The 27608-nt window shown below is 42.8% G+C and overlaps 1 protein-coding gene across 2 annotated transcripts in view; it reads right to left on the bottom strand.

Moving 5' to 3' along the window:
* The window catches only part of LOC115461237 (RING finger protein 145-like), a 59098-nt gene extending 32517 nt beyond the window's left edge, over positions 1-26581 (bottom strand). Inside the window, exons 1-4 of one of the 2 annotated variants that reach the window (XM_030190925.1) lie at positions 26078-26581; positions 11027-11135; positions 5156-5247; positions 878-1113 (exon numbers count right to left, since the gene is read on the bottom strand). In XM_030190925.1, coding sequence (XP_030046785.1) covers positions 878-1113; positions 5156-5247; positions 11027-11135; positions 26078-26243 — 603 coding nt within the window. In that variant the 5' untranslated portion in view covers positions 26244-26581. The remainder of the gene's footprint in view (positions 1-877; positions 1114-5155; positions 5248-11026; positions 11136-26077) is intronic. The other variant, XM_030190927.1, reaches the window with a different exon arrangement.
* Between the last annotated feature and the right edge of the window lie 1027 nt (positions 26582-27608).

Genomic DNA, 27608 nt, shown 5'->3' with positions numbered 1-27608 from the left:
AGGAACGTTCCTCCACTTAAAGATATATAGCACATTTTGCATGTGGACGGAACCATCCTGCCATTGCCATGGACGTTTTCTTGACACGAGGACCAGTACCATCATTGCACGTTTTGCGTAGTGTATTTTCAATAATCGAAAACTTTTATCTCCAAACATCTATGACGTTTGCAGTGCGCCCTCTCTCTAAACATTTTATCGCTATTTTCGTGTATCAGTAAACATTTAGTTCTTTCTTCCATTATAGACTCGCGCTTTTACACGTTTTCCAATAAACATTTATTTCGCCATTTGAATGTCATATCAAAAATGCCCTTCCAAGTGTTTGCTGGGCAAAAACATGAAATATATCAGAACACAGTCTGCAACAAGAATAATTTCTAGGGCAGCAGTGCCATTCTGCAGTTAATGTGTTAAGTCTCATCCCTATGCATAACAGACAATGCATTGCAGTAGCAATCTTAAACAGCCTCCGATACATCAGCACTGGAAACTTGCACACTACCACTGCATCAGACAGCTCTTTAGAAAAGCTCACACACTGCTCTGTCTGTACAACTCAATTTAGACCTGCAGCATTTCTTGCCATTCTAACACTAAGATACAAAGACAAACCTGTAGCGCACATTCCATCTTGTCTCAGTAATCAATTTTATGATGTGGATAAAACTGGCATAGATATCAACAAAAGAAATCATGTTAAAAGCAGAACATCTACCTGAAGCTAAGTTTGCAATGATGAAAAGCAGATGCTCTAAGCCACTATTTCTCAGCCTATAGGATCGAGAAGGGCGGGAAGGGATTTCAGAAAAGACATGAAAGTTATGATCTGAAGGCATTTTTACAATTTAATGTGTCCATAGAGAGAATTACCAACCTGTATCATCTCCCTGCAGGCACTCTTGGCGAGGTTTAGCGGAACAAACAAGTTGGTCACTACGACATACATTACTTCCAGGATAGTGAGGACAGTGGCAAAAGTGTTGACTATTGGCAGTGACTGAAGCGGGAAACCACTGAGACGAGCTAGGAGGGGCAGCAGTGATGCAGAGAAGAGCCATATCTGCCTGGTTTTCATCAGGAAGGAACAGAGAGTGCTCACAATCACCTGACCTGCAGGTGGGGTGGGACAGAGAGAGAGGAAAAAACGAAAGAGCACGAGAGAAGTGTCATTAATATAAAAGTAGACTTCAAGAACAGAGAAGGAAACTCTGTGCACACACCTGTCAAAAGGACAGCCTTAAGTAATTCACAGAATTTATCTTTATAACTCCTAAAGTACATTTTTCTTTTCTGTCTCCCACCCCTCTACACTTGCATTCAGCATTCTCAAACACCCAACCTATGCAAGCCAGCATCTCAAGAATCCCCCTTTATAGAGCAGCCCTGACTGAACAGCCTTCCCTACCTACCGAGAGAACGAAGGACCAGAAGCAGAATTGTTCCGTGACATTAGGCACTTCCCCTGTCGGGCTGTGTACAGTCAGCTTTCCCCCAACTGCTTCCTGAATCCTTCACTGAGGACTTTCAGAAACAATACCCCTAACAAGTTTTTTCTAATTCAGATCATTTTAATGAAATTAGAGGCACAAAGCAAATTAAGGCTTCTAATGGCACAAAGGAACATTTACTGAATTTGCAAAACAAATATGATATCAACAATATTTCACTAACTATGGAATGATAATTTGAAAAGGCCTATCTCCTCAATCCAGAGTATTCCCAAATATAGTATGTATGTGTAGCGACACAGCAATATACCATATATACTCAAATATAAACCAAGAAATTCATGCTAAAAAACAATTTCCAAAATCAGGTGTCTATTTATACTTGGGCAAGAGCAAAATTCTGGATTCAAATTATACATAGAAAAACAGAGCGGGGTTCACTCTCTCCACAGCAATCGAACACAACAATAAAAAATTTTTAAATGGGGTGGAGAGGGCCCAATGTAACACAACAAAAAAATGGGGTGGAGAGGGCCCCCTCCACCCCACTCAAACTATACATACCCAGGTCAACCTCAGATTTATGTTTCAGGCAAAAAAATGGAAACTGAAATGTGTTGCTAGTGAGTAAAAGATGCTATGAAAATAATAGGTTTGGTTCATAAGAATATTTTTATTTATGGAAAATATCTTCACTATTCTTACCTGCCTCAATCAAATAAAAGGAAAATTGTGTACATTAAAAGAAAAATATTTTCCAGCAAAGTTTCTTACAGAAATTTTCTTCTGGACATACTGGTAAAAATCTGAGCTTACAGCGATTCACAAGGCCATTCAGTAAACATAGGACTAAAAAGGAACTTTTAGTTTTCAACTTTGTTATTAAGGTCAAGTCTTTTGTTAAAGGTTAGTAGAACTATATACTAATTTATTGTTTTTGCTGTCTTGAGGCCCATTTGATAATTTTATGTTTTCTGTTTTTCATTAATAATATTAGGAATGGCTAGTCTTGGTGAAAAGAGAAAAAAAACTGACATCATATGATGCCAGATTTAAACTGAAAGCAGCACTGAGAGCAGAAGAGAGCAATTGTAAGCAAGGAATGTGGTACTTACGAAAGACAAGTACAAGACTGGAGAAAAGAGAAGGCTCAATTGGAACAGATGCCAAAATCCAAAAAGGCTAGTAGCAATTTTACTTCATCATTCTCAGTTCTTGAGGATGACTTTCAGCTGGGTTCTACAGTATCAGCAAAACAAATACTGCAGAACACACATGGGAATTCACAACACAGAAACACAAATACGTTATAAGATTTTGCTTTTGGTTATGTGGACAAATCTCCCCTGTAATACAATTTTCCTTATATCCATCAACCCTCAAGGTCACTACAATCTGCAAGATCTGATGTACCTTCCTTTCGGTTAGTTAAATTGGAGGAGTATAGAAACTTCATCTTCTATATAAGAGATCCTAAATTGTGGAATGCACTTCCTGAAGGAATCCGTTTACTGCATGATATGAAAGATTTTAAAAAGTTGAAGAAGTTTTTAGGATAAAAGTGCACTAATTTTGGAAGGTTTAGACATGGCAATTTAGAGAAAGATCAATGCTTGATATATGGCCTATTGAATTCTGATGATAATTATAGTACTGTGGAACCTGTCTTTTGTTACTGAATTTGTTTTACTGTCATCTACAATTTTAATTATTATGTATGTTACATTGTGCTCCGCCTAGAATTTGCAAGATAGTGTGGAATATAAATATTCAAATAAATAAATAAAATACCCTTCAAATGGCAAAATAGGACAAATATAAATCTCAAGGTATAGACAAATTTGTTGTGTCTGAAGGCTTGTGTAGTCACTTCAGGAACAGGTATGGTCTTTCTTTACAAGGAATAAAAATGTCCTAAAATTGTTGCAATATATTAAAGAATGTATCTATTTCCTAAATTATAAAACAGCAAAAATTATATAAAATTCTGTGCTCAGAAAAATTGTGAACATGACTTTCAACCTTCCTAGCAACAGAACTCTAGCAAGCCTACCAGATAAAACGTTTTTTGAGAACGGGGAATGAAAAAAATCGTTTCACTGTTCACTCTTGTTTGATGAATGGGATCAAGCTGAAGCCTGAAGTCATTTTTAAGGGGAAGATGTTGCCAAAACACGTTAAGTTCTACCAAGAATTACTGTCCACGTGCATATCAACGGCTAGATGAATAGAGGAACACAAAAAATGACTTCATGAGATTTGGAATGGACAACCAGGTGCTGCTTTGAAGAACTATCAACGATTGTTTGGGACATATTTTAAGCCCACATATCTGAGGACATCAAACATAAAGCAAAGACTCTTTAGACTACTCTGCTGCACGTCTTATATTCCGCCTGAACCGATATACTCATATCACCCCTCTCCTCAGGTCACTTCACTGGCTTCCGATCAGATACCACATACAGTTCAAGCTTCTCCTTCTTACCTACAAATGCACTCAGTCTGCAGCCCCTCACTACCTTCTCTACCCTCATCTCCCCTTACGTTCCCGCCCGAAACCTCCGCTCACAGGACAAATCCCTCCTCTCAGTACCCTTCTCCACCGCCGCCATGCCACAGATAGTAATGAAGATGATGTGCTCTATGAGAGCAACAATAAGGACAATGTCTATGCTAATGACAACACAGAAGCTGCTGTTTGTCTAGGAATACTGAAGGACCTTTTTTTTTTTTTTTTAAAGACTACTAGTACATTGACTACAAGCTGCATTGTGAAGTTAATACATTTTTAAAGACACCTTGCACAGACAGCTTTACAAAATTTTAAGATACTAGCAACTGCAGTGTTTACGCTAGTCTTTATAGTTAGCACTGTGCGTCTGGTTCCTCGTGATCACCCAAATTTCTACCCTCAGTTTATAGTTGAGCTAAAATGGGGAGGGTGGGTTGGTTAAGGGGATAAGGTTCTTGGTCTATATTTAGATGGATTTTCAAGTATATACAGTACTAAAGTAATGAAAACTGGCATCACTGCTGACGCTGTTGAATCAGCAGAATATTTCACCTGGCTCCAGGTGAAATATCCTGATGTTGTTCAGTAAAAATTAAAAACAGAGGGAGCCCTGTATATCATACCAATGCAGCATATCAGGAGACAAATTCAGAGTTCTTAAAATCTCATTTAGGGGATGCGGGAAAATGTATATTGAAATATCAAAAATGTGAGCAACCACAAAATAAGTCCTCCAAAACTCAGGCAATGGGGGAGGAAAGAAGACAGGAGGATGGGTAACAGATCTAGCTCACAAACAGAGCAGACTTAAAAAGGCTGCGTCAGGGGCTAGTGGAGAAGAAGTGCTGCTCTGTTTACAGAGTATGGTAACTGCTTATGGATAGATTTATACTACAAGGGGAATGAGTGTTTTAAAAGCCCTGTAATCTTACCCTGACACAGCCTTTTTAAAGGCGAAACGTGACGTCGGGTTCTTATGCATAATAAATTTCATACTCCTGCACCTACTAGTCTACTACATTTGTGTGCTGACTACTGTTTACAGATCGCTGCCTCTTTGTGCTTCTGTGGGTAACAGATCTATGCTCCCTTATAAAAAAAAATGCCACAATAGGAATTTGGTATGAAGATGCTGTGGATTCTTCTATCTTTATAGGAGGAGAATGAATACAAGCTTGGCGCAGCTCACCAGTCAGTGCTGCAACAATTCGGTTCAGTGCTACAGAATCCCTGTACACGGCCCCTTGGTACTCTGATTCCATCTCTTGGCGAACATAATCTCTGAAAGAGAGAAGAGAAGAGAATGAAGACTGCCATGAGGCAAGCTAAAATTGTAAATATATATTCATTAAGGTTTTCGCGATGGCTATCCTATGTCCCTATGCAGAAATCTAGTGTCGGGTGGTCTACAGTGACTAAGGATATTAACTAGTATATCAGTTGTCACAAACAACTGAAATATATGTCCTCTAGGTTTCAGAAAGATTTCTACCACTCTGGAAAGGGCTAGCCTCTGCAACCTACCAAAAAGTCTTTAAAATATGTAATTCTTTATTAAAAACCTGATGTGGCCACGTTTTGCCCTCAGGCTATATCAGGGGTAAAAAGATACAGTCAATACCAGCATTAAACACAAGGTTATTTCAGTAACAGAATAGACTGACTCATGCTGTAATGCTGTGTAGCAGACACTATGACAGTGATCTGATGCTGTTTTATCCTGTTACTGCAATAACCTTGTTTGACAGTGGGATTGACTGAATCTTTGTACCCCTGATACAGCCTGAGGGTGAAACGTAGCCACATCACGCTTTTAATAAAGAATTACATCTTTCAAGGTCCTTCTTCACTGTGGTAATACTGTTCTTTGTCTTCTGGAATTCTATATTAACAGGTCTCTGTGGTTTTCTTCTCCCATCAAGGTCTGACATTTGGGTTTCCTTTCTTATCTTCCACAGTGCTTAGGTTGTCAGCAAAAGAAAGATTATAAAAGTAGTGCAATGCTCAGTCCTTAACACTGGCAGAAACACTTAATCCACGATCAGTAACCCCCAGCACAATGCTCCTTCCTGAATGCTAGTACTCCAATCATTTTCAATGCTCACAGACTGGTTGTGTTAACTTGTGAAATAGAACAGCCAATCCAGGAAATGCTATAGTGCTAGTATCTAAAACAGCAATATGCTGGGTATGACTGCGTCTGCAATTTGATGGCAAAGGTGGAGACTCCTACCCTTTCCCAAGCAAGAGGTAGAAATGACAGATCAGAAGTGTTTCTGATCTGAAGAAGGGTTACCTTCAAAAGCTAATCAAAAAATGTATTAAGTTAGGCCAATAAAACAGGTATCATCTTATTTTGGTTTTGATCTAATTCGCTGTGGGCTTTTTGGGGGAGGACTGGGAAGTAGAATATTAATTTAGCTAAATAAACAGTGGTAAATAAATGTGCAGTTGGGACATGTACCATTATCCAGGCTTTACTCGTGGGAAATGCTTTAACATTATTCCCCCAGTGTGTAATTTTGTAAGAGGCCCCCTAACCTGTATAGCAGATACACATATAAAATTATGCCTGTATTATAAAATTATGCCTATATCAGCATTTCCCAAACTGTGCGAAGCGGCACCCTGGTGCGCTGCAGTGACCTCTCTGGGGTGAAGCGGCAAATCCAGACCTTCCTCCCACCAAACCACTACTGCATAGAGCAGCGCAGCAGCGGCAGAAAAACAAAAAAAATAAAATAACAAGTGCAGGAATGCAGCGGCCTTCAAGCATGTGGTGTCAGTTCTGCCAGTCCTCTGCACCCAGAACTGGAATTTGACGTCAGTGGGGACAGAGAACCAACAGAGCCGACAGCATATGCCTGAAGGCTGATGCAGTCCCGCACTTGTTTTCTGGTTTTTTTTTTGATGGGATGAAGTCAAAAAATTGAAGCCAATAGGTCAGTAGTCTCTGTTTCCATTCCTATTCAAAAAAAAGCAAGCAAACCTATGAGCTGCTGCATCCGAGTTGTCATTCTTTATTGTTGGTGGCATTTTTTATTTAATCTCACTTAAATTTTTAAACATGCTGGCTTGGGCAGCATGCAGATGTACTAAGAGGAAGTATAATAATGGAATAACTTTTCATAGGTAGAATAGTAATTTGTTATAAACTGTAATCAGTGTGTTATTTGGAGGGGCTCGCTATAGGGACACCCTATCGCTGATATATTTATGCAGATAAAAAGATGGAGACCTGTGTGGTTGGGGGAGGGGGGGCGGAGACCTGTGTGGCCGGGAGGGGGGGCGGAGCCGCAAAAAATTGCTCAGAAACGAAGGGTGCAATGAACTGAAAAAGTTTGGGAACCACTGGCCTATATTATGAAAAGGGAATATATGCACATTAATGATCTTAAAAACAAAGCATGCCACCATGAACTCAATCCAAGCGCCTACTGGCAACCTACTACTACTATAAATCACTTCTATAGCGCTACCAGTCGTACGCAGCGCTTTACAATAACATGAAGAAGACAGTCCCTGCTCAAAAGAGCTTACAATCTAAATCAGGACAAACAGACAGGACCAAAAAGGATAAGGGAAGGACAGACAGAAGGACACATAAGGATAAGATAAAAGTTACAAGTCAGGAGTCGAAAGCAGCATCAAACAGGTAGGCCTTTAGCCCGGATTTGAAGGCAGCCAGGGATGGAGCTAGACGTAATGGCTCAGGAAGCCTATTGCAGGCATAAGGTGCGGCAAGATAGAAGGAGCGGAGTCTGGAGTTAGCGATGGAGGAGAAGGGTTCAACTAGGAGAGATTTGCCTAGTGAACGGAGTTCTAGGGAAGGCGTGTAGGGAGAGATGAGGGTGGTAAGGTAGTGAGGGGCTGTAGAGTGAATGCACTTATAGGTCAACAAGAGGAGCTTGAATTGTATACGGAAACGGATAGGGAGCCAGTGAAGTGATTTCAGGAGAGGGCTGATATGGGCATAAAGTCTTTGGCGAAATTGGCAACCAATGCAAATCTTTTAATAAAGGGGTTGCCCGATAAACTTCCTTGTCTTTATCAGTATCACTGCAGTATGGTGCATAAGATGTAATCTATTTATGAGCTTTTGATATATTGCTACACATTAAAAACAAACTGCAATACTTTTTCTCCTGCTTCAGAGAATAATAAAACAACAGGACCATCTGAAGGGGCTGCAAATGGGCCAGAGCATAGGGTACCACTTCCAGGGCTGCCGCCACAGAACCCAAAAGCTGGAGATAGTTCCAGGGAGCCTCCAAGCTACATAGGCTGTACTTCTGGGTCTGCAGCTTGGCCACATGCTTCTCCTTGAGAAAGGCCACACCCAAAGCTGCTGCTGTACTGAAGTGGATCCCCAGGTAGTCCAAGGTCTGGGAGGGAGATAGGTGACTCTGCCCTTTTTACCACCCAACCTAGATGCTCTACGAGCAGGATGACCTGAGAAATGACCACTCCAGAGGCCACAGTAGATTCTGCCCAAATCAGCTAATCATCCAGGTAAAGATGAAGTTGAATGCCCTAGTGGCACAGATGAGCTGCCACCAATGCCATCACCTGAGAAGGTCCGAGGGGCAGTCACTAAACCAAAGGGAAGGGCCCAAAACTGAAGTTGGGAACCCAGAATAAATGTTCAGAGATAGCACTTTTGGTCCCTCTTGATTGGGATATCAAGATGACTTCCCTGAATCTTTCAGAAACCTAAGAACTTACCTGAACAGACCAAAGCAATCACTGAGCAAATCATCTCCATCCAAAAGTGCTGGACCATGAGGCAGGCATTTACCCCTTTGAACTAGAAGATTAGCCAAAAGGATTCCTATTTCTTTGGGATTTTAAGATCATTAAATAGATTAACACCCTTGCCCCTGCTCTGTGTGTGTGTGGCGGGGGGTACTAATTCCACCGCTCCCAGATCTAGGAAGTGCTGAAGAATGAGTGTGACTGCCCGATGCTTTGCCACCAAGCCACAGAGCAAGACATAAAGGTGTCTGGCACAGGACGAGCCAACTCTAGAGTGTAGCTCCATGACCACCTTGAAGACCAACTGGTCCAAAGTGATACAGGCCCACTAGTGGAAAAACAGGGACAGTCAGTCCACCATCCAAGCCACCGAGGGGCATGGCACAACCTCACTGGAAAAGATCAGGACCTTCTGACTGAGCCGGAAGGTCCAGCATCTCCCACCCATTTGGGGCCACGAAAAGACCCAGTTTGAAAGACCTCCTAGGTCCCGAGGCCAATCCACTTCGACAACTGTCTGAATGTAAGCATTCCCCACCCCTTGTGTGGGCTTTAGCTGAAGAAGCACGCTGGGAAGTTTTCTGGTGCAATTCGGGGAGCAAGAGAGGATGAGTTTCTCCCACGTCCTTAACCAGCTTCTCCAGGTCTTTCCCAAAAGAACAACTATCCCCTAAAATGCAACTGACACAACTGCTTGGACACTGCAGCCACAGCCCAATGGTACAGCTAGAGCTATCTCCAGCCCACTAACACTGAGGCCAGTGAACAACAGGAGATGTGCACCAAAAAGGCCGCTTCGACCAAGTGGATCACCTCCAGGGACTCCAGTGACTGCTGTAACCAGTACAACATGGCTCTCTCCATGTACCCATCACAAATGGCAACTAGCACACCAGCTGCACCCGAGAAGCCCAACTTCAGTTGCTGCTCCACCTTCTTGCATATCTCTTTAAGAACCAAGACCCCTTGCACCAGAACAGCAGTGTTCTTGTTAACTTCTGTGACAAGGGCATCCACCTTGGGGTACCTCAGTACCTGTCCACCTCCTCAGTTGACAAAGGGTACAGTCTGTCCAAAACCTCGTATCCTCAAAAGAACCCCATCAGATTGTACCCACTGCCAGCATCGTGTGGAAGTGTGCCTTAAGGAGGGGGAGTGCTTTGTAAACCATGAAAGACCCCCCAGAATAGGGTCTCCTTCTGAGAGCTCAGCCAAAGGAGAAAAGGAGAGATCAGGGCCTCAAACAGAATCATGAAGGTGAGTCAGCTCTTCCTGGGGTGGGGGGGGGGGGACTCTGCCTCAGAACTTGAGTCAGGGGATGAATGAGGGTCCAAAAGATCACTCACATCTCCACCACCAGCCTTAGCAGCTTAGGAGAACCCTTTCTGGCAATAATCTGTGGGGAGTGCCCATCCTCTACTGTCAGCAACTGCTTAACCAGCAGAACTATGTGCTGGAGCCATTTGGAGCTCAAAGTCTCCAGAGACCCCCACCAAGATGCTCCAGGAGCACCACCTCAGTGATAGCGAGGAAGCAACCACCCTTGTCTCCCAAGCCCCAGTGGGGACTGAACAAGCTGCTGCTGCAGACAAAATGGCTGTTGTTCCCACCAAAAGACATCTTGACTGCAAGTCCTGCACCAAGGACACCCCCACTCCTGATGCACACCCCCCCCCGGACCATTACCGAAGTCACAAACAGTCCATCTTAGGAGGGGCAGGGGTTTTTTTTATTTTATTTTTGTTTTTAATTAACTTGATTCTTCTTCCCAAAGGGAATAAAACCAAACCACGCATCTAGTGCACACCCCTGCAAGATAACAGAAAGAGGGGGGTGGGGATCTACACCCCCCGTGGGAAGGGTCCAAGTCTCATCAAGTTATTGCCCATGAAGGATGACTTGGGGCTGCAAAGCCATACTTCGCGCTTGACCAGGTCCAATCCATGAATCAGGAACCTAGGAGCAAGGAGGCTGGGATTAAGTGGTGTGGCCTTAGCCTGCACTGCTGGGAGCTAGGCCAGGGATCAGGAGCACCAGTCTGACTAACTTACCCTCTACTAGAAGTAAATACTGGGAGCTTACCCATCACCCCCTTTATACCAGTTAAGTCAATGGAAAAGTCAGTTTCTCTACCTTTTTCTACTGGTAAGTGGGGATAAAAACCCATCAGTCGGGATGATGCAGCCTGGACACTAGGGAACTGATGTTTAGGCAAAAAGAGGATGCCCTGAACAATTGAGCTCAAACTGGAGGCCTCTGTGCCCTAAATGAGTTAAACCATATGGGGCCAGAATCCAAAGCTCACCTGGATGTTTGATGAGCCACATAAAGTAACAGAATGGTCAGGAAATATAGATAAATCTTCACCAAATATCGGACAGGCAGCATCAGCAACACCACGCACAGAACATGACCTGAAATGTGAAAAATAAAGTATTGTTGGAATAAAGAATTTTCTTGTAAACCTTTTGACATTTTATAGCTCTGTTGGTAACACACATGCAAGGGCTCTTGCTGCTGGAATTCCACGTTATCTTATGTACTACATTTCAAATCACATCAAAAGGTAGCCAAAATATAGGGTAGATACTTAGCATGTGACTGAGGGAAATGAAACACACTTAAACGGGGGCATCTTAGGATGGAAGCCAAGACTACAGGGCAATCACAAAACTACTATCAGGAAGCAAAACAAAAACAAAAGATGCAGCTTCACCACAACGGGATAAGAAAGCAGAAAATGAAATAAAATGCAAAAAACTCATTGTACTAAGGGCAGTGCATCAAGTGCTTGACTAAACTAAACCAAAACAGATAACTGGGCTTTAAATAACTGATCACAGACCCTAAAAAAAGGAAAGATGAAAGAAAATGAAGGAAAACAAGCAGAATACACATATGAATAAAGGCAGCTATTAAACACCCATTGTAAAACATTAATAACGCAGCATAGCCATAATTCTGCAATGAATCCAATAGTTACCGTATTTTTCGGACTATAAGACGCACTTTTTTCCCCCAAAATTTGGGAGGAAAATGGGGGGTGCGTCTTATAGTCCGAAGGTAGCGTTTTTGGACCACCGTCCCGTACTTACACGATTCCATGTTCCCTGGTGGTCTAGTGACGTCGGGGCAGGAAAGAGCCGAGACCGTCAGAAAGCAGTGAGGAGCACGGAGAGCAGCGCGATGGGCAGGAAAGAGGGGGCTCTTTCCTGCCCCGACGTCACTAGACCACCAGGGAACATGGAATCGTGTAAGTACGGGACGGAGGTCCAAAACTCGGACAAGACGCACCGGAGCACCTAGGTTTTAGAGGAGGGAAAAAGGAAAATTTTTTTTTTTCCTATTTCCCTCCTCTAAAACCTAGGTGCGTCTTATGGTCCGGTGCGTCTTATAGTCCGAAAAATACGGTATATCAAAAATTTCAAGCGCATCATCAATGGAAGGGCTTTAAAAAGGCTTAATGGCTTCCCTGAAACCTCAGCTCAACTAGTTTATTCCCTATTAAAAAAAAAAAAGAAGAAAGAAAAAGCAACCACAAGTGTAGATTAGTGTTGGGACACAAGTGGTATGTGAGTTTGTGGTCACTGGGTGCTCTACGAACTCTGGCAGAAATTTGATTGAAACAGGATAAATGGTTAAAAAGTAAATGGGCAGAGGGAAACAATGGACAATCTTATAATGCAGAGCTCAACAAATCCCAAGCGCCAGGTCACCACTAAACCTAGAAATTAGACTCTAGCACCCCAGATTTTGTGTACTCCAAAACTGTTCTACATAAGAATGCCATAATGGGACAGATCGAAGGTCCATCAAGCCCAGTATCCTGTTTCCAACGGTGGCCAATCCAGGTCACAAGTACCTGGCAAGATCCCAGAACAGTAAAACAGATTTTATGCTGCTTAATAATGGCTTACGGACTTTTCTTTTACGAAATCAGACAAACCTTTTTTTAAACCCTGCTAACTGCTGTTACCACATTCTCTGGCAACGAATTTGTGTTTAATTACATGCTGAGTGAAGAAATATTTTCTCTGGTTTGTTTTAAATTTACTTACCCTCCTGGTTACTAAGCCGCGCTAGCGGCTGCCATGAACTAATGCCAACACAGCATTGCCATGCAGCTTAGTAAACAGGGAGGCTAGTAGCTTCATTGAATGGCCCCCAGTCCTACTATTTTTGGAAACAATAAACAAGCAATTCACATCTACCCGTTCCACTCAACTCAGTATTTTATAGACCTCTATCAAATCTCCCCTCAACCATCTCTTCTCAAAGCTAAGAGCCCTAGCCACTTTAGCCTTTCCTCGGAGAGAAATCATCCAAACCCCTTTATCAATTTCATCGCCTTTCTCTGTACATTTTCTAATCCCGATATATCTTTTTTTGAGATGCGGTGACCAGAATTGCACACAGTATTCAAGGTGCTGTCACACCATGGCACAGTACAAAGGCATTATAACATTCTCATTTTTATTTTGCATTCATTTCCTAATAATTGTCAACATATTATTTGCTTTCCTAGCCACTGCTGCACACTGAGCAGAGGGTTTCAAAGTATCATCAACAATATCACCTTTTCATGGGCGGTGACTCAATACGAACCTTGCATCACATTGCTATAGTTTGGGTTCCTCTTTGCACTTACATTAACGTCATCTGCCATTTGGATGCCCAGTCTCATAAGGTCCTCTTGCAATTTTTCATAAACATGGCAATCCTCTTGCAATTTAACAACTTTGAATAACTCTGTTTCATCAGCAAATTTAATTAGCTCACTAGTTATTCCCATCGCTAGATCATTTATAAATATGTTAAAAAGCAGATGTCCCAGTACAGAACCTTGGGGAACCCCACTATCTACCCTTTTCCACTGACAATACCAACCCTACTCTCTGTTTTCTATCTTTTAACCAGTTTTTAATCCACAATAGGAAATTACCTCCTATCCCATGACTTTCTAATTTCCTAAAGAGTTTTTCATGGTACTTTGTCAAATGCCTTTTGAAAATCCAGATAATATATATCGGCCGGCTCACCTTTATCCACATGTTTTATTCACCCCTTCAAAGAAATGTAGTAGATCGGTGAGGCAAGATTTCCCTTGACTAAAACCTATGTTGGATTTATTTATTTATCCACCTTTATGACGAGATGCACCCAAGGAGGTGTAAAGCAGGTACTTTGTATCATTAATCCATGCTTATGTATATGCTCTGTAATTTTGTTGTTTATAATAGTCTCTATCATTTTCCCTGGTGCTGACGTCAGGCTCATCAGTCTACAATTTCCTGTATCAATTCTGGAACCCTTTTAAAAAATTGGCATTACATTGGCCACCCTCCAATTTTCCAGTGCCATGCTTGTAAAAATGGGCTTTCCTACCATCTGCACTGGACCACTGGCTGGACTAAGCCATATATTCACTACTTGGAAGTTAATATCTGCCCAGAGTTTACTAAATCTTTACAAATATAATTATCAAGGGGTACTCCAGGAGCTTTCCCAGACTTTGAATCGCTGGCATGGTCTTACCCATATATGGCTGGGAAGAGTGGCAGTGTGTAAGATGATGTTATTGCCAATGTTTTTGTACTTGTGCCAGACTCTTCCTGTCCTTGTACCATTACAAGTGTTGGGGACTCTGCAAAGTAATCTGTTCCAATACATTTGGAAGAAACAGCCTCAAAGGGTGGCTAAATGGGTCTTGATGAGACGCAGACAGCTGGGAGGATTGGGGGTCCCTGATCTGCGATGCTACTACTGGGCGGCACAGTTGTGCGCTATAACGGCTTCAGGGCAGGAGCCAGGGATGCCCTGGGTATGCATAGAGGGAGAATTGATGGCATCCAGACAGAACCTTCTACAGCTTTTTTGGATGCCTCATGAAGCGACTAGTAGAGGGCGTATCTTGAATCCTATAATCCAGGGTTCCAGGGTTCTTTCTTGCTGTGGGAGAGGGGAACACGCATGCTGTTTAAGGGACGCCGACTGTCGTGCTGTGCACCACTCTCTGTCTTGGCCCCGCTCATAGACGGTTGGCACCCACATACATTTTGTCTCTGGGAACAGAAAGGCTTGACGGTAATAAGCCAGATTTTGCAGGAATGGGGCTCTGTTAAGTCCTTTGCAGAACTGCAGCAAATGTTCCACATAGATAGTAAAGATTTTTTTATGTATCTGCAGCTTAGGCATTTACTTTACAGTACACCTTATAGAGAGGGTTTTCAGGATCCTCCTATCCCTTTTGAGGAGCTCCTTGGGAAGGGCCTTCGCCAACCTAAAATGATCTCCATTATATACCTTACCCACATATTCAGTGGATCCCCTCTTAAAAGCCTTGAAAACAACATACGGCCACCTAAACTTCCGGAAATCACTAAAAACTAACCTGTTTCAAAAGGCTTATCCTACCGGCCTAACTTAAATGCCTGAACTCTGCAACACTGCAAAACTAAAGTACGTAATGGACATACCGCAATTCTTACGCTTTACGATTCCTTAATGTGACCGTTCCACATGAATCTTATTTTACCACATCTTCACTTTGTATTTGTTCACACTGGAGTCAGCGAACGACTCTCCGGTATTATGTAAGCCACATTGAGACTGCAAATAGGTGGGAAAATGTGGGATAAAAATGTAACAAATTAATAAATAAAAATAAATAAATGTGCGCAGTTGGGAGGCTGACTTGGGGCATTCTCTCTCTCCGCTATCGCAGCAAATATGCAGGAAAATGGTGTCAAGTTGTTGTACAGGTGGTATAGAGCACCTGTGACTGTAGCTCAATAAGTTCCCACCTGATCGAGGGACTGCTGGAGGGGATGTGGGGAGGTGGGAACTTATTTTCATGTTTGATGAGGTTCTCCCCTGCACTGCGGTCCTTAGGAGGGAGGTGGCCAAGTGTTGGAAATCACCGGCTCTTCCGACTCAGAAACAGTTGTGTGGTGCCCTTTGGGATGCCTACTATCTTAGTAAGTTGATTGCAAAGAGAAGAGGGTGCCTGGTTACATTTCAGAGAACCTCGGTGCCCTTTCTTACATGGTACGAGACATCCTCAAGATCTGCTGAAGTGAACTTCTCAGATAGTCAGATATAAAGAACTTTTTTGGGGTATCCTGGCGGTTTGCAGTACTCCGATAACTATATCTTGGTTAACCCCAGCGTATACGATGATGTAACCTTAAACTCTGCAACCTAGTTCAAAGATGTCTATGCAGTATGGAAAGTCTTTGAACTAGACTGCAGTTTAAGGTTAAAGTATAATGGGGTGCATCCCTGTTCCTGTATAAGAGTCAGAAGAGGGGCAAGAAAGATGTTAAAGAAAGTAGGAGCAAGGATAGAGCCCTGCTTTACACCAGACTGAAGGTGAAGGGAGAGAGGAAGTGTCATGAAAGTTGAAATGTGCGACTCAAAAGATAGATAGCAAATCAAGAAAGAACTGTATCTTTAATGTCCAAAGAATGACAACATAAAAGAACATTGTTTTTGATTGCTTTTTTTGTTGTTTTCTAAAAAAGGGTTCCAATGTTATTTCACTGAAATCAGGTTTTAGGCCTTGCCCAAAATGCAACAGAAAGATCCAGAATATCAACACACATACCAAGTGCCTCTTAAGCTTGGATCCTGGCCATGATCATGACTGTAAATACTTCCTCCCACAGCGAGATGGTCTTCGTTACTTTAAGAAGCATTTCAAAGCCAAAAAGCCACTCCTTGAAGATCTGTACAAGAACATTTCTGCACAGAAAGCAATTACTTCTGTGCACATCACTTGTGAAACTTCTATGGAAAGGCCATCAACCTCTCAGTGCAGTAACATTAAGAGTCCAGTCACCCGAGAGAACCACCAGACAACAGATGTGGTGGATCACATCCCTCGAGGTTTCCAGGCTCAGTGTAGACACTTTTGGAGCACTTGCAGAAATCTGAAGAGAAATTGCTTTTCAATTTGTTAGCCAAAGCACTGACAAAAGCAAACATACCAGCCCAGCTACTCCTACCACACCTTCTGTGCAACACCAACAGCCTCCTGATGCTGCTAAACACATGCTCAGCACAGACCAACCTATTTCTGCACAATCCCTTGCACAGGGGCCTAATCCTTCTATGCTAGTGTTGGTTAGAGTAGCAGATAAGTCCATCTTCAATGTCGTTCCAGATTCCAGAACATTCTCACTTTATTAGTCCTGACTACAGATACTTTGACATAAGAATGGGAAGCTCATCTCAACAAACATTCACAGGGATCTAATCAAGATACAATACCACATCAACCAACTGGAGTTCAGAACAATCTTCAATTCTCTATGAGTGTTCCTTCACAGCTCCTCTGTACTTATTCAGACAGACAACCAAGTGGTAAAGGCCTCTTTCTCCTCCTTTCCTGATATCACCGAGGAGGAAACCGCCCGCCTTCTTTCCTCCTCGAAATGCACCACTTGTTCCTCTGATCCCATCCCCACCAACTTACTTAACACCATCTCTCATACTGTCACCCCCACCATCTGTCATATCCTCAACCTCTCTCTCTCCACCGCAACTGTCCCTGACACCTTCAAGCACGCCGTAGTCACACCTCTCCTCAAAAAACATCACTTGACCCTACTAGTCCCTCCAACTACCGCCCCATCTCCCTCCTACCCTTCCTCTCCAAAATACTTGAGCGTGCTGTTCACAGCCGCTGCCTTGATTTTCTCTCCTCTCATGCCATCCTCGATCCGCTTCAATCCGGTTTTCGCCCTCTACACTCGACAGAAACGGCACTCTCTAAAGTCTGTAATGACCTGTTCCTTGCCAAATCCAGAGGCCACTACTCCATCCTCATCCTCCTTGATCTATCCGCTGCTTTTGATACTGTCAATCATGATTTACTTCTTGCCACACTGTCCTCATTTGGGTTCCAGGGTTCTGTCCTCTCCTGGTTCTCCTCCTATCTCTCCCATCGCACCTTCAGAGTACACTCTCATGGATCTTCCTCCACCCCCATCCCGCTCTCTGTTGGAGCTCCCCAGGGATCTGTCCTTGGACCCCTTCTTTTTTCAATCTACACCTCTTCCCTGGGCTCACTGATCTCATCTCATGGTTTCCAGTATCATCTTTATGCTGATGACACCCAGCTATATCTCTCCACACCAGACATCACCGTGGAGACCCAGGCCAAGGTATCGGCCTGCTTATCCGACATTGCTGCATGGATGTCCAACCGCCACCTGAAACTGAACATGTCCAAGACCGAGCTTATTGTCTTTCCACCAAAACCCACTTCTCCTCTTCCTCCACTCTCTATCTCAGTTAATGGCACCCTCATCCTCCCCGTCTCATCTGCCCGCAACCTCGGAGTCATCTTCGACTCCTCCCTCTCCTTCTCTGCGCATATCCAGCAGATAGCCAAGACCTGTCGCTTCTTTCTCTTTAACATCAGCAAAATTCGCCCTTTCCTCTCTGAGCATACCACCCGTACTCTCGTCCACGCTCTCATTACCTCTCGCCTTGACTACTGCAACCTACTCCTTACTGGCCTCCCACAGCCATCTATCCCCCCTTCAATCTGCACGTCTTATATTCCGCCTGAACCGATATACTCATATCCAATCAGATACCGCATACAGTTCAAGCTTCTCCTTCTTACCTACAAATGCACTCAGTCTGCAGCCCTCATTACCTCTCTACCCTCATTTCCCCTTACGTTCCCGCCCGTAACCTCCGCTCACAGGACAAATCCCTCCTCTCAGTACCCTTCTCCACCACCGCCAACTCCAGGCTCCGCTCATTCTGCCTCGCCTCACCCTATGCTTGGAATAAACTTCCTGAGCCCTTACGCCAAGCCCCCTCCCTACCCATCTTCAAATCCCAGCTCAAAGCCCACCACTTCAATGTTGCTTTCGGCACCTAACCTTTACACCTTTCAGGAAATCTAGACTGCCCCTATTTGACTGACTGTACATTTGTCCTTTATATTGTAAGCTCCTTTGAGCAGGGACTGTCCTTCTATGTTAAATTGTACAGCGCTGCGTAACCCTAGTAGCGCTTTAGAAATGTCAAGTAGTAGTAGTAAATGTAAAACAGGAGGCACAGGCTCTCTGCAACTTTTGCCACAAAACAGCCAGAATCTAAGACTTTGCTGTAGCCAACTGCTTCCAGATACAGGCTATTTACATATCTGGTCCTCAGAACAAGTTAGCTCATGAAATGAGCAATGTGCTTCTCCCTCACAAACGGTCTCTAGATGCAGCTCTTCTGAACTCCCTCTCTCAGGGGTGGAGGAACACCTCAGATTAACCTTTCCTGGCAATGAAAGGGACACAAAGCGTCCTTTCTACTGTTCCATTATTCCTTTCCCTCTATGTCTAGCTCTGGATAGCCTAGAATTTTCACAGACTCATTCCTCTATGCTTACCCTCCAACTCCTCTCATACTGAAAAAGTTCAACACACGTTCCAGTAAAGAGCCGAAGCACCATGATTCTCAATGTACCCTGCTGGTCTCGACAGAGCTGATTCCCTCTTCATGAACCTGGCTGTTTACATCGCTGCAAGCTGCTCCAATTCCCAGCAATAATAGCTGAACAGAAAGGTAAACTTTTTCATACAGACCTTGGAGCTCAGAAAATTGAGTAGCCATTAGTTTCTGCTCTCTCTTATCCACAGCCCATCTAGGACATCGACAGCTACATAGAAGAAAACTTCCACTACAAGAACGCATGCTTTCAAATGGAAGTCTATATCAAATCTGGTGCTTTACTAATAGTCACAACTCTAATCACATATCCTCCTTCGACTATACTAACCTATACCACCTATGTCATCTTGGCCTTCAAAACTCTTCAGGACACCTCAGTGCGTTGTTGATTTATCATGCTCCTGTGGATAAACTTCAACCATCACAATCACATATGATGGCTTGTATCATGAAAGACTCGCATCATGTAAACACCCCATACCAGAAACACCGTGTGATATGGACCTACATTTTGGGACCTAAACATTGCATCTGTGAAGCTCTAACTTGCTGAAGTGATTGCTACTAGGAAGAATACTTTTATAGAAGAGTAAGTGAACTTCAGGCATTGGTAACATGCAATGATGGAATGGTGTGAAGAATTCCTAAGATTGAACAAAAGTACTAGGTCAAAGTACTTGAGTTAAAATAAATAAAAATAAATGTATATTTAACACTTAAGTAAAAGTAATCCAGTGAAGAACACATTAAACAATTTACTTAAGTGAAAGTAAAAAAGTTGATGCTGTACTTTTTACTCAAAAAGTATTATATTAGGCAACTACAATGAATGCAACTATTAACGTTTTTATCCCCCAAACTTTATTGCTTTACAATTCAATACATTTTGCTTTTATTTTAAAACTAAATTGCAAAAGTGCTTGTGAGTCATTAATCCAACACAATGGTATTCAACAACTGCACTAGCAGAAATGGATTGATTGTTCAGTCTTCCTTCACATCAGGCCAGTATGCAATATTACTGATGCCTTTTGACTGGATCTGAAGGTATGGATCAAGGGAATCTCTGTCCGAAACACTGAGTTCCTAAGAATGTTTTATCTTCATCGTCATTATCATCTGCATTAGAAGTAGTGCTGTCTAATTCATCACTTGCATCTTCATCTTTGTTATCATTGTCATGATGTCAAAATACAGAGAAGTCTTTCACACAGTTAGAAACATTGTCGGTTCTAACTATTTTTCATGTAATGGCAAACTGTTTGAATATCTTCAAGAACTGATGAAAGAACGTCAAATGTGTGGGAACCCTTCAGTCTTAAGGGGGGGATGGGAAAGGGAATGGGACGATATACAGACTTTCTGTGGTTTTTGCAACTACATTCAAAACAGTTTACATTATATAAGCAGGTACTTATTTGTACCTAGGGCAATGGAGGGTTAAGTGACAAACAGACTTCCGCTCTAAAGACTCAGTCAATCCAGACAAACAGACTTCCTCTCTAAAGACTGACAATCCAGTGGACAGTCACCCCAATGTAACATTTTCCATGGGATGTCCAGCAGTCTGTTGTAGTAGAGACATGTCTGTTCACCAAGAATTACAAACAGCTTCAGTTTCATCTTTGCTATAAAGAGGGGCATAATCGAAAGGGGCGCCCAAGATTTCCTGAGGACGTCCTCTTAGGACATCCCAGCGAAGGGGCAGGGAAACCCGTACTATCGAAACAAGATGGGCATCTTTCGTTTCGATAATACAGTTGGGGACGCCCAAATCTTGACATTTATGTGGTCCCTAGAGATGGTCGTCCTTAGACTTGGTCATTTCTGATTTTCGGCAATAATGGAAACTAAGGATGCCCATCTCAGAAATGACCAAATGCAAGCCCTTTGGTCATGGGAGGAGCCAGCATTTGTAGTGCACTGGTCCCCCTGACATGCCAGGACACCAATCAGGCATCCTAGGGGGCATTGCAGTGAACTACAGAAAAAGCTCCCAGGTACATAGCTCTCTTACCTTGTGTGCTGAGCCCCCAAAAACCAACTACCCACAACTGTACACCACTACCATAGCCCTTACAGGTGAAGGGGGGCACCTAGATGTGGGTACAGTGGGTTTTGGAGGGCTCACTTTAACCACCACGTGTAACAGGTAGGGGGGGTGGGCCTGGGTCCGACTGCCTGAAGTGCACTGCACCCACTAAAACTGCTCCACGGACCTGCATACTGCTGCGATGTACCCGAGTATAACATTTGAGGCTGGCAAAAAATATTTTGAAAAATTTTTTTGAGGGTGGGAGGGGGGTTAGTGACCACTGGGGGAGTAAGGGGAGGTCATCCTCGATTCCCTCTGGTGGTCATCTGGTCAGTTCAGGCACCTTTTCGTGGCTTGGTCGTAACAAAAAAGGACCAAATAAAGCTATCCAAGTGCTCGTCAGGGACGCCCTTCTTTTTTCGATTATGACAACGGAAAGGACCGGCCAGATCAAGACAAACAAACAAAAAAGCATGTTTGTAGGGCTAGGGATTCAGTGAATCCCCTGAAGGCACATCACTGCAGTAGTTTAGTTTATGTAATCTTGATATACCCCCTTCATAAAATCAGAGAGGTTTATATTCAAAATATAAAAACATGTGAAAGAAAAAAAAGGAAACTCCAACTCAAAACAGGAAACAGTAAAAGAATTAAAGAAAAGTAGAAGTCATTAAAATAGTATAGAACAAGATAAAAGCACACATAGCTACACACAGGTGTGCTGTCCAGAACTTCACAACTCAGGGCCAGGTGGAAAGACAGCAGCAAATAAATGTGTCTTTAAAGCAATCTTGAAGCGTGAATATGATTGCTCAATACAAAGACAGAAAGGTAAATCAATCCAGAGAATGGACCCAAGGAGAAGAAAACAGAATGTCGGATAGATTGTAATCTAGAGTGAACTACAGCTGGAATAGTTAATTGGTTCTCATTTGAGGAACGAAGGAGAGTGTAGGACAATATGGAATAATCAGTGAAGATAAATAGGACGGGATCTGCTCTCTCATCAGTATGTAAAAATAGTAGCACTGATTGAAATTAAATCTTGTAAGTTTTCTAAAAATGCTGTTAAATTAACCTCAGGAGATACCAAAATATCCATATCTTGTTTAGCAGATTCAGACCTTTTCTTCAATGGAATATAGTAACAAGTTGAGATTCAGATTTTATATTCTGAGCAAAACAATAGTATTTCTTTGAGATATTTTCTTAGGAGAATATCTGGAGCCTCCAACACGCCCCCGGGAACTTTGGTCGTCCCCACGACGGAAAGAAGTTGGGGACGCCCAAAATCGGCTTTCGATTATGTCGATTTGGGCGACCCTGGGAGAAGGACGCCCATCTTCCGATTTGTGTCGAAAGATGGGCATCCTTCTCTTTCGAAAATAAGCCTGAAAGTGACCCAACTCATTATTGTTCAGTTTGGCTGGAGACCAGTAATCAATTCAACAAACACAGGCAGCTCCACTGTTCTCATAGGCTATATTCACTAAACAGCAAAATGTAAGATGATCCATTGTTTGTGTGACGAGGTTTGCAATAGCAAAATCCTGCTCCAGGTTTTGCCGTTTCATTTGGTTTACCTAGGAATCACATTGCTTCTACATTTACTTTTAACTGCAAGCATCAGAGGTAACTGAGTAAACGTAGTAAAAATTGGTAAAATTATTTCTTCAGTAAAAGTAACAAATGTTTCCAGTACTTCTTTACAAGTAAAACTGACAAAGCTTTTAGTTAAGTACAGTAACTAGTTACATTTACTTAGTTACTATACAACACTGATTGTTCTCAAGACACATTCCAAGTTCTTGCCTGAAGAACATCTTCTCCAGCTAATACAAAACACAACTGTAAAGTTCCTCACTGGCCATAAGAACTATGACCATGTTACACCACTTCTAAAGGATACCTGTCTCTCACCACGTCCTGTTCTAGTTTCTCTTCCTGGTTTTATAAAATCTGTGCCACTGGTCCTCCCTCTTCCGATACCTTGTCCCTTACTGCTGCCCAACCCACACATTACGCCCTCAGCAGCAGAACAAACTTGTTACTCCTTCCTTTCCTGAGATTTCTCATGACTCCATTCGGCATTGTATTTTTTCAGTACGAAGTCCAGAACTATGGAATGCTCTACCACCACACCTCAGGCTTCAGTCCACCCTTACGCTTTATAAAGCTGATCTCAAAACTCATTTATTTTTCAAAGCTTACCCCTAACTGACCACCCATATGGGGGACCTGAATGCCACAGTACCCTTATGTCTTTTCCTTCCTCTTCTTTCCTATTACTATTCCTATTACTATTTCCTCTCCTTTCCCACTCTCATTCTGTCTTTGTGGGTTTTTGTCCTTTTTTTTTTCTTACTCTTCCTATTAGATTGTAATCCATCGAGATATTATCTTTGATGGGCAGGATAGTAAGTTTCCAAATAAATTTGAAAAACTTGAAGCCTGAAAAGTGGCAAGGCAACACCTTTCCACCACAACGAAATAACAGCGTTTCCTATTTTCAGTACAAAGCTCCATTCAAATCCTCATGAGAAAGCCCTCCATGCTCTAGACTCTAAATACGTTCTTGCCTGTTACTGAAGACAACAGAATCATTTAGAAAAAGAAAAAAGAGCCAACTGTCCATCTTGTTCAATCCTAGTAGAGCTGGTATGACAGATGCAGGACTTTAGCAAACTGACGTCCTTCACATATACAATTTTGCCATGAATATGAGCCACTGCACAAACAGTAGCCCTCCCTAAGTGTGCCCCACTGAATACCATCTGCAAAGCAGCTATCCTTCCCTCATACTTTTACAGCACATTATGGGTTGGATCATGCCTCAGCACAGGGCAGTGCCTTTGGTCAAGCAGTGCTGGCCAATGGTATCCCTATTAGCAAACAACTCTCAATCAACTATGCAGACTGCTAAATAGACCAAGATGATTTAAGACTTGAACAGCTTCACCCACCTCACTCAGTTCTGTTTGTTAATGGAAAAAGCAATATAGTAACATAGCAACACAGTAGATGACGGCAGATAAAGACCTGTATGGTCCATCCAGTCTGCCCAACAAGATAAACTCATTGTATGTGCTACTTTATATGTATACCTGACCTTGATTTGTCCTTGCCATTTTCAGAGTACAGACCATACAAGTCTGCCCAGCACTAGCTTTGCTTCCCAATTACCAGTGTTGCCACCCAATCTCTGCTAAGCTGCTGTGGATCCATTCCCTCTGAACAGGATTCCTTTGTGTTTATCCCACGCATTTTTTAATTCCGATACCATTTTCATCTCCATCACCTCCCGAGGGAGGGCATTCCAAGTATCCACCACCCTCTCCATGAAAAAATATGATGCTTATCTGTGATAGAAGTTTTCTACAGATATAGCAGGGGTATGGGATTATGGGCCTCTTATCAAGCCACGCTAGCGGTTCCCGCATGGCAAAGCCGATGGAGCCCATTCAAAGGGAATAGGCTTTGTCGGCATTACTGCACTGCGAGCTGCTACCGTGGCTCGATAGAAGAGGTCCATAATCCCACACCCCTACCCAAGAGTTGCTTGTATTGTGCAGCAGTAGTGGTTTCACAGCTCATGCTCAGAACTTTACACTGTGTTGTGAGCTCTGAGGAAGTTCTATCCTGGCGCCATCCAATGACATCATTCACTTGTATGCCTTTTCAACCCTAGTGTCTACACAAAACACCTGTTAAAGTTAAGTTACACTACTTTAACACTATGGGGGGGTCAACGTACACTATTATTAAATGACTCCCTGTATATTTGTTACATTACTTTTCAAACCAAGAAAACTAATCCTTAAAACAAAAAGCAGATTCCAATAAAAAAAAAGTTAATGGGTTTTTAACAATATTAAAAATCAAACTATACACAAAATAAAATGATCCAAATAATAATAGCATTGTACCTGAAGTATGAACAAGGCACAAGGCAGAAAAGACAGTTGCACACTTTCTGTTAACTCTGCTGAGTCCCACCCCTATGGCATCCAGAAGCCTTCACAGTTTCTTACCTTTCCGCTTATTACTGACATTTTCACATTAAAAATGGAGCCATGGTTTGAGGAGACAAAGTGGATGGCAGTGGGGGAAAGGAGGGGAGTTGCTGGTCCAAGAGGGAGAACACACTGGGCAACCTGGGGAGGAGAAAGGTGAGAAAAGATGCAGGGCCATGTTTTTTGGGGGGTTGGGAATGCTGAACATGGAAGAGAAGAGAACTGGGAGACACAGGAGATGTGGAGGCATATTTGCAAAGCACTTAGACTTGCTTTGAAAATATACCTCATAATGAATTAAAGGGGGGGGGGAGAGAGACAAGGAGGTTGACTGATAGCAGGGTAAGAAAATGAATCTGATGCTGCAACTAATACAGGTGTTGGGGTTGGGAAAACAGCACTGATAGTGAAAGTTCACCTAGAGCATCAGATACCCCTGGGCCCACCTACCCCAGGTCTGAAATCTCAGAAAATACAAAGCAACTTTTGCTTCATTTTCATACTGTACTATGTTGGGTCCTTAAAATTATCTACTACTACTTAACATTTCTAGAGCACTACTAGGGTTACGCAGCGCTGTACAAAATAAACAAAGTATCTACACACTGCCAGGCAAGTATTTCCACTTCCATCCTACCCCTACAAACCTCCACTTCCTCTAGAATTTGTACTTAAACGTCTCTTTCTAAAATATGTTCCTGTACTCCTTATTGTAATGTTGAGAAAAAAAACAGCTAAAAGGAGAAGATACGCTCACTGAGCTTTATGTCACCTACCCGGCCTCTAAAGCCAGGTAGCTGACAAAGCTTAGACACGTCACATGAAAGGTGAACCTGTCTCTCACCTAGATAATAGACGATCCACACATATCTGGACTTCAAGAACGAATCCTCGTACTTAGGTCGTAACAGTTCAGTGAAACCCTGCACATCCCACCTGTACAGGAGATCAAGCAGGACAACAGTGGGTACCCGCAGCACCACATTGGCCACGTCCTCCAAGCGGGACATGGCTCAGCCTGAACGGTGGGAGGGGGGGGGATTGTCTTTCCTTTCTCTGCCTCTTATCCTATCCGTAAGTTAGCTGCACGAAGCGGGAACAGCCACCACCTCTGACCCTGTACAGCCACCAAGGCCTTCATGCCAGCAGAAGGCACCCAGGCCCCGGGAGCACGCGCAGCACCCACTGCCACCTGTTCTTTAACGTCACAGTCGCCGCTGGTCGAGCGGGCTGCTGATCTAACACTGTGCAACCCAGCCGATTGAGATGGGAGTGACAGTCGTATACGTAAACCCACGCTCAGCAGACTTTTCCGGGGAACACTCTGCTTAGCTGTACACACTTTCACTTTCTCCGTACCACGTGCCCTTATCATTCCGCGCACAAACTCCTGGCGTTCCTCTTACGTCAGACGCAAGAAAACAAACTGTTGCGTAACTGCCAATGCCAAGAAGGTTAGATGACAGAAAGCCGGGATGACGTTAAAAAGCTGAAGCCAAATAAGTTAATCTCCCTTTCTGTCGCCTCCGCGCAGCCGTCATCCCCATTTAGCCAAACAAAAAGCAATCTAATCTATGGGGTGCTCTGTCCACCTTGCCCTTCTTTATTGTTGCTAGTATTTTTATTTGATTTCACTTAAATTTTCAAAACTCCAGCTTGTGCAGCATACGAAAGTACACAGAGGAAGTATTGGTTTCATCGGTTAGAGTAGTAATTAGTTCTAAATTGTAAATCATGATTGTGTCATTTGGAGGGGCTGGTTATAGGGACTCCCTGTATTCGTGCAGAGACGTTTTCACGTAGTAAAGGGCCACCAAAACAGAATCAGGTGCTTAACAATCACTCTTACTATTTATAAGTACATTTTTTTAAACATTCATTAGGTTGAAACCTGGGAGCATGTAACATCTTTTTTTCCTGTACCAACATCAAAAGAAAAATACCGCATGTGGGAACTTGCACCTTTTGATTTGTGGATTGCATTTGTATATGTAATGAGATCTATGCCAGTCTGTTTATTCACGATATCTTAGATAGTGACTACAGAGTTTCTGAAGTCTTTTCCTCCATAGATTAAAAGAATTCTTGCTGTATTTACTATAGTAGTATAGTAGTATATAGTAGTGCCAAGAATCAGCAGTTAGTTGAAGTGGTATATTTTAAAAATGCACTTGCCCTTTTTATTACTACTATTTCACAGAGAGGTATTGAATGATGAGGGAAGGGCTTCCTTCATGAAGAAGTTCTGTCAAGTCAGTCTAAATGTGCCAGTGTTGTCCAGTTCAGCACACTATTAGCCACCAAGTTCATACAAAGTTAATTATGTTCAATGGAAAATAAATCTGTTGGCTCAGGCTGCTTGCTATGTGAATATT

The sequence above is a fragment of the Microcaecilia unicolor genome, chromosome 2 (assembly GCF_901765095.1).
Source record: "Microcaecilia unicolor chromosome 2, aMicUni1.1, whole genome shotgun sequence".
NCBI lineage: Eukaryota > Metazoa > Chordata > Amphibia > Gymnophiona > Siphonopidae > Microcaecilia > Microcaecilia unicolor.
The sequence above is the reverse complement of the archived record's forward strand: the minus strand, read 5'-3'. Positions and strand labels throughout refer to the sequence as shown.